At 59.9% G+C, this 7,084-nt stretch overlaps 1 protein-coding gene across 1 annotated transcript; it reads left to right on the top strand.

Annotated features, from left to right (window-relative positions):
• Positions 1 to 1,726: 1,726 nt before the first annotated feature.
• On the top strand, positions 1,727 to 3,936 carry LOC131572672 (basic proline-rich protein-like). Its single transcript, XM_058825931.1, has 2 exons — positions 1,727 to 2,135; positions 3,389 to 3,936. Exons 1-2 carry the CDS (start codon positions 1,727 to 1,729, stop codon positions 3,934 to 3,936), a joined length of 957 nt encoding a protein of 318 aa, XP_058681914.1.
• Positions 3,937 to 7,084: the final 3,148 nt, after the last annotated feature.

The raw sequence follows: 7,084 nt of genomic DNA, 5'->3' as shown, positions 1-7,084 counted from the left end.
GCCAGGAGTTAACCAACCCCATCGGCAGTGAGTTAACCCTGCCAGGAGTGAGTTAACCCTGCCAGGAGTGAGTTGATCCCACCAGGAGTTAACCCACCCGGATCTCACCCTGCTGCCCGCCCTGCTGCTCCCCTCTCTGCTCCCCTCTCCCCTCTCACGGTGAGCCCCTGTGTCACCCCACTGTCACCCCTCTGTCCCCCGTGTCCCCCCGCTGTCATCCCTGTGTCCCCCCGCTGTCACCCTGTGTTCCCCCCGCTGTCCCCCCGCTGTCCCCCCGCTGTCCCCCGTGTCCCACGCTGTCCCCCCGCTGTCCCCCCGCTGTCCCCCCTGTGTCCCCCCACTGTCACCCCTGTGTCCCCCCGCTGTCACCCTGTGTTCCCTCTCTGTCCCCCCACTGTCCCCCCGCTGTCCCCCCGCTGTCCCCCCCCTGTGTCCCCCCGCTGTCCCCCCTGTGTCCCCCCGCTGTCCCCCCCCGTGTCCCCCGCTGTCCCCCGTGTGCCGGGGCTCCCCACGCTGCCCAGCCGGGCGGTGCCCGCAGGTTTCGGGAGGGTTCGATGGCTCCATCCCCGCAGGGTTGGTGGCAGGGGGACACCGGCATCGCCCCACTGCGGGGGGATCCTGCCGGCTGCTCCCCGCCCTGCGGATCCGGGTTCTGCTCCGGGTTCTGCTTCGGGTTCTGCTCTGGGGGATCCGGGTTCTGCTCCGGGTTCTGTTGCAGGTTCTGCTGCCCGGCCCGGGGCTCATCCAGACGGGGTTCTTGATTAAACTGGGGGAGCGTTTGTTCAGCGCAGGGACAGACCGGGAGCCCCGAGGGCAGGCAGGGTGGGGTGTGTGGGGCTGTGTGGGGTGTGTGGGATGTGTGGGGTGTGTGGGATGTGTGGGGTGTGTGGGGCTGTGTGGGGCTGTGTGGGGTGTGTGGGGAGTGTGGGGTGTGTGGGGTGTGTGGGGTGTGTGGGGCTGTGTGGGGTGTGTGGGGTGTGTGGGGTGTGTGGGGTGTGTGGGATGTGTGGGGTGTGTGGGGTGTGTGTGGGGCTGTGTGGGGTGTGTGGGGTGTGTGGGGTGTGTGGGATGTGTGGGGTGTGTGGGGCTGTGTGGGGTGTGTGGGGTGTGTGGGGTGTGTGGGGTGTGTGGGGTGTGTGGGGTGTGTGGGATGTGTGGGGTGTGTGGGGCTGTGTGGGGTGTGTGGGGTGTGTGGGGTGTGTGGGGTGTGTGGGGTGTGTGGGGTGTGTGGGGTGTGTGGGATGTGTGGGATGTGTGGGATGTGTGGGGTGTGTGGGGTGTGTGGGGTGTGTGGGGCTGTGTGGGGTGTGTGAGGTGTGTGGGGTGTGTGGGGTGTGTGGGGTGTGTGGGGCTGGGGCTCTGTGGGGGTGTGTGGGGCTGTGTGGGGTGTGTGGGATGTGTGGGGTGTGTGGGATGTGTGGGGTGTGTGGGGTGTGTGGGGTGTGTGGGGCTGTGTGGGGCTGTGTGGGGCTGTGTGGGCTGTGTGGGATGTGTGGGGTGTGTGGGGTGTGTGGGGTGTGTGGGATGTGTGGGATGTGTGGGGCTGTGTGGGGTGTGTGGGATGTGTGGGGTGTGTGGGGTGTGTGGGGCTGTGTGGGGTGTGTGGGATGTGTGGGATGTGTGGGGTGTGTGGGGTGTGTGGGGTGTGTGGGGTGTGTGGGATGTGTGGGATGTGTGGGGCTGTGTGGGGCTGTGTGGGGTTGTGTGGGGCTGTGTGGGGCTGTGGATGAACCCCCCGGTGACAGCTCTGTCCCCACACGGGGACAAAGCCAGCTCTGTCCCCTGGCCCGGTGAGCACCCCCGGCACGCCCGGTGCCCCGGCAGGGAGCCCGGGCTCGCCCCACGCCTGTCCTGCTGGCCACGGCTCGGGCAGGGCCACCCTGCTGCCCCCGAGCTCCGGGACAGCGCCCGGGGGGCTCCCGCTGCCGCAGCCCCCGTGGCTTGCACCCCTGGGCAGGGCTGGCCCGATCCCGATCCCGGTCCTGGTCCTAATCCTGGTACTGATCCCGATCCTGATCCTGATCGTGATACTGATCCTAATCCTGGTCCTGATCCCAATCCTGGTCCTAATCCTGGTACTGATCCCGATCCTGATCCTGATCGTGATACTGATCCTAATCCTGGTCCTGATCCTGGTACTGATCCCGATCCTGATCCTGGTCCTGATCCCGATCCCAATCCCGATCCTGATCCCAATCCCAATCCTGGTCCTAATCCTGGTACTGATCCCAATCCTGATCCTGATCGTGATACTGATCCTAATCCTGGTCCTGATCCCAATCCTGGTCCTAATCCTGGTACTGATCCCGATCCTGATCCTGGTCCTGATCCCGATCCCAATCCCGATCCTGATCCCAATCCCAATCCTGGTCCTAATCCTGGTACTGATCCCAATCCTGATCCTGATCCCAATCCTGATCCCAATCCCGATCCTGATCCTGTTCCTGATCCCGATCCCAATCACCCCTGAGGGGCTGTGACACCCCTGTCACCCCTGAGGGACCGGGACATCCCTGTCACCCCTGGAGCTGTGACATCCCTGTCACCCTGCCAGCCCCCCTGCCCTGGCTGTTCCGTTCCCATTCCCGGGGGTGGCCCAAGGGACAGGAGGTGACAGTCCCGGTGGCCGTGTCCTGGCAGGGTTTGGGGTGGCTGTCCCTGGATGTCCTTTGCGCTCCATCTGTCACCCCACCAGCGCTGGCTCTGGGGACCAGAGGGGCCGGGGTCCCCCCAGGGCCACCGCGGTGTCCCCAGGGCTGAGGGGATGTGGGGACCCGGTGGCACCGGGGCCAGGAGCAGCCTGCGGTGGCCAGGGCCAGCTCCTGTCCCTGTCCCTTCTGCCCAGGATGAGACGGGGACAGCCGGGGACACTCTGGGGTGGCTCTGGGGACTCGAGGGGTCCGGATGGAGTCACCGCTTGGTGACGGTGAGCGCAGCCCTGGGGACATCCAGTGACACGGCACGGCCCGGCACAGACCAGAGCCCAGAGCCCAGAGCCCAGAGCCCAGAGCCCAGCTCAGAGCTCAGCCCAGCCCAGAGCCCAGCCCAGCTCAGTCCAGAGCTCAGCTCGGCCCGGCACAGCCCGGCCCAGAGCTCAGCTCAGAGCCCAGCCCAGCCCAGTCCAGCCCAGCCCAGCCCAGCCCAGCCCAGCTCAGCCCAGCCCAGCCCAGCTCAGCCCAGCCCAGCTCAGCCCGGCTCAGTTCTGAGTCGCCCGAATCGAACCCGAGTTTCGGGTGGTGCCCGCTCTGCTCCTGGCGGGGAGGGACGGGACGGGACCCCGAGCGCGGCTGGCGAGACCGCCCGGGGGGAGCGGGGTGGGGACAGGAGGGGACAGGGGGGGACCGAGGGCAGGAGGGGACCGGGGGCTGCCCGGGGACATCGGCCCGAGGGGCTCGCCACCGATCCCGGCCGTACCGAGCCACCGCCGGTCCCAGCTCGCCACCGAGCCCGGCCGTACCGAGCCACCGCCGGCCCCAGCTCGCCACCGATCCCGGCCGTACCGAGCCACCGCCGGTCCCAGCTCGCCACCGATCCCGGCCGTACCGAGCCACCGCCGGTCCCAGCTCGCCACCGAGCCCGGCCGTACCGAGCCACCGCCGGTCCCAGCTCGCCACCGAGCCCGGCCGTGCCGCGCCCTCGGGCCGGGCAGCGGGAGCGGCCCTGGGGCTGCGGGGAGCGGGAGCAGCCCCGGCCCCGAGGATGGACAGAGGCCACCTGGATGGCCCTGTGGGCGAGTGTGGGACCCTCTGGGCCAGTGCGGGACCCTTTGGGCCAGTGCGGGACCCTCTGGGCCAGTGTGGGACCCTTGGGGACCCTCTGGGCCAGTGCGGGACCCCTGGGGACCCTCTGGGCCAGTGCAGGACCCCTGGGGACCCTCTGGGCCAGTGCAGGACCCCTGGGGACCCTCTGGGCGAGCTCTCCCCTGGCCGGGGCTGAGGTTCCAGCGGGGTCGGGACTCTCGGCAGCCGCGGCCCCGAGCGGGAACAGCGACCCCGGGAGCCCCAAACCCCAGCACGGACCCGACTGGAGACCCCAACCCAAACCCCAGCACTGGAGACCCCAACCCCAAATCCTAACCAGAGACCCCAAACCCAAATCCTAACCAGAGACTTCAAACCTTGATCAGAGACCCCAAATCCCTGATCAGAGACCCCAACCCAAACCCCAGCACTGGAGACCCCCACCCAAATCCCTGATCAGAGACCCCAACCCAAATCCCAGCACTGGAGACCCCCACCCAAATCCCTCATTGGAGACCCCAACCCCAAATCCCTGATCAGAGACCCCAAATCCTGACCAGAGACCCCAACCCAAACCCCAGCACTGGAGACCCCCACCCAAAAATCCCTGACCAGAGACCCCAAACCTTGATCAGAGACCCCAAACCCAAATCAGAGACCTCAACCCAAATCCCTGATCAGAGACCCCAAATCCCGACTGGAGACCCCAAACCCAAACCCCAGCACTGGAGACCCCAACCTCAAATCCTGACCAGGGATCCCAAACCCTGATCAGAGACCCCAAATCCCTGATCAGAGACCCCAAACCCAAATCCCTGATCAGAGACCCCAAATCCTGACCAGAGACCCCAACCCAAACCCCAGCACTGGAGACCCCCACCCAAATCCCTCATTGGAGACCCCAACCCCAAATCCCTGATCAGAGACCCCAAACCCTGACCAGAGACCCCAACCCAAACCCCAGCACTGGAGACCCCAACCCCAAATCCTGACCAGGGACCCCAAACCCTGACCAGAGACCCCAACCCAAATCCTTCAATGGAGACCCCAACCCCTGACCAGAGACCCCCAACCCCAAATCCCCTGCACCGATCTCCCAGAAGGATTTTGGGGTCTCTGTGCCCCCTCCTCGTCCCCTCCAAGCCACAGCCGGGCTCCACCTTCAAGTTAATGCAAACAAGTCTTTATTAAGTAACTTTTAATATCAGAAAAATAAAACTCTTATAATTCTCTTTACAGCAAATATAGAATATCAGTGCTTTGGCCGTCATCAGTCAAAGGCCCTTTATCATAAAATAGAAGGATTTTTATCTTTTTAAACTTTACTCAGACGGGATCTGTAACCCCTACCAGGCTCCCTAAATATACATAACAAAAAAAAGTGTAGCAAAATTAGCAAATCCTAAACCGGCCCCGCTCCGTGGTCCGTGGGCTCGGGATCACAAAATAAAAACCGTTATCTGTAAACTCCGGATACGAAATGTAACTCTTCAAGTGGAAATAAAAAATAAAGTTTTCTGCCTCTTTGCTAGTTGGACAGACGTGTGATTTCATCTCCCCTCTTCTTTATTTTATTTTTTTTTTATCTTTTTTTTTTTTCTGTTATATTGAGAAAAAAAAGCTTTGCCTTGGGAAAATAACGCTTCTGAAAAAAAAACCCAAAAAAATAAAAATAGAAAACATCCACCAGAACTCCACTTTGTGTGTGATTTTTTTTTTTTTTGTGATTTTTTTTCTTTCTTTCTTTTTTTTTTTCACTTTTGGTTTTTTATTTTTTCATATTGTTCCGTTTGTTTTTTGTTTTTTTTGTCGTTTTAACATCAGCCAGCACGGATTTGGGAAGGTACTGAGGATGGAAAGTGGAAACATCCACAGGTTGAAATGCAAGAAGAGAACTCAAGAAATTATTTTTTTTTCTTTTCTTTTCTTTTCTTTTTTCTTTTCTTTTCTTTTTTCTTTTCTTTTTTCTTTCCTTTTCTTTCCTCTTTTATTTTCTTTCCTTTTCTATTTTCTTTTCTATTTTCTCTTTTCTATTTTTTCTCTTTTTTCTTTTCTTTTCTTTTTTCTTCTTTTCTTTTCCTTTTCTTTCCTTTTCTCTTTTCTCTTTTCTCTTTCCTCTTTTCTCTTTTCTTTTCTTTTCTTTTCTTTTCTTTTCTTTTCTTTTCTTTTCTTTTCTTTTCTTTTCTTTTCCTTTTCTTTTCTTTTCTTTTCTCTCTTCTCTTCTCTTCCCTTTCCTTTTCCCTTTCCCTTTTCTCTCTTTCCCCACCGATGATTGCGAGGACGTTTTGAACTGATCCCAGCGGATTTCGGGGGGCGTTTGGCAGCAGAGTTCCAGCGGTGCCGGTGCCGCTCCCCGATGGATTTCATTTTATCCCGATGGATTTTATTTTATCCCGATGGATTTTATCCCGATGGATTTTATTTTATCCCGATGGATTTTATTTTATCCCGATGGATTTCATTTTATCCCGATGGATTTTATCCCGATGGATTTCATTCTATCCCGATGGATTTGATCCTTTCCCGGGAGGAAATGAGAGGTTCAGCGAGGGCGGCGAGCGGGGCCGGGGCCGGGCCGGGGACGCCACACGGCTCGACCCGCGGGCTCCGACGGGTGGTGTGGGAATGTCAGCGATCCGCGGGGATCCATCGGGGATCCATCGGGAATTTGGGATCGGGGATTGGGGGATCGATCAGGGATCAATCGGGGATCGGGGGATTGATCACCAGGGGACTGATCGGGGACCGATTGGGGGTTGGGGGATTTGGGATCAGGGATCGGGGGATCGATCAGGGATCGATCAGGGATCGGGGGATTGATCAGGGGATCGATCGGGGATCAATCGGGGATCGATCAGGGATTGGGGGATTTGGGGATCGATCGGGGATCGGGGGATCGGGGACTGACTGGGGGATCAGGGATTGGGGGATTGGGAGATCAGGGGATCGATTGGGGGATTTGGGATCGGGGGATTTGGGATCGGGGGATTTGGGATCGGGGACTGGGGGATCAGGGATCAGGGGATCAGGGGATCGGGGGATCGGGGGATTTGGGATCAGGGAATCAGGGATGGGGGATCCGGGGATTGGGGGAATGGGGAATCAATCGGTGATCAATCGGGGATTGGGGATCAGGGATCGGGGGTTTGGGATCGGGGGATCAATCGGGGATCGGGGGATTGGGGATTGGGGGATCAGGGGATTTGGGATCAGGGGATTTGGGGATCGATCGGGGATTGATCAGGGATCGGGGGATTGATCAGGGATCAGGGGATTGGGGATCGATCGGGGATTGAGGGATCGGGAGCGGCCGGCCCGGCCCCGCGGGCTCCGGCCACCGCTGG

The sequence above is a fragment of the Poecile atricapillus genome, chromosome Z (genome assembly GCF_030490865.1).
Source record: "Poecile atricapillus isolate bPoeAtr1 chromosome Z, bPoeAtr1.hap1, whole genome shotgun sequence".
NCBI classification, from domain to species: domain Eukaryota; kingdom Metazoa; phylum Chordata; class Aves; order Passeriformes; family Paridae; genus Poecile; species Poecile atricapillus.
The sequence above is the reverse complement of the archived record's forward strand: the minus strand, read 5'-3'. Positions and strand labels throughout refer to the sequence as shown.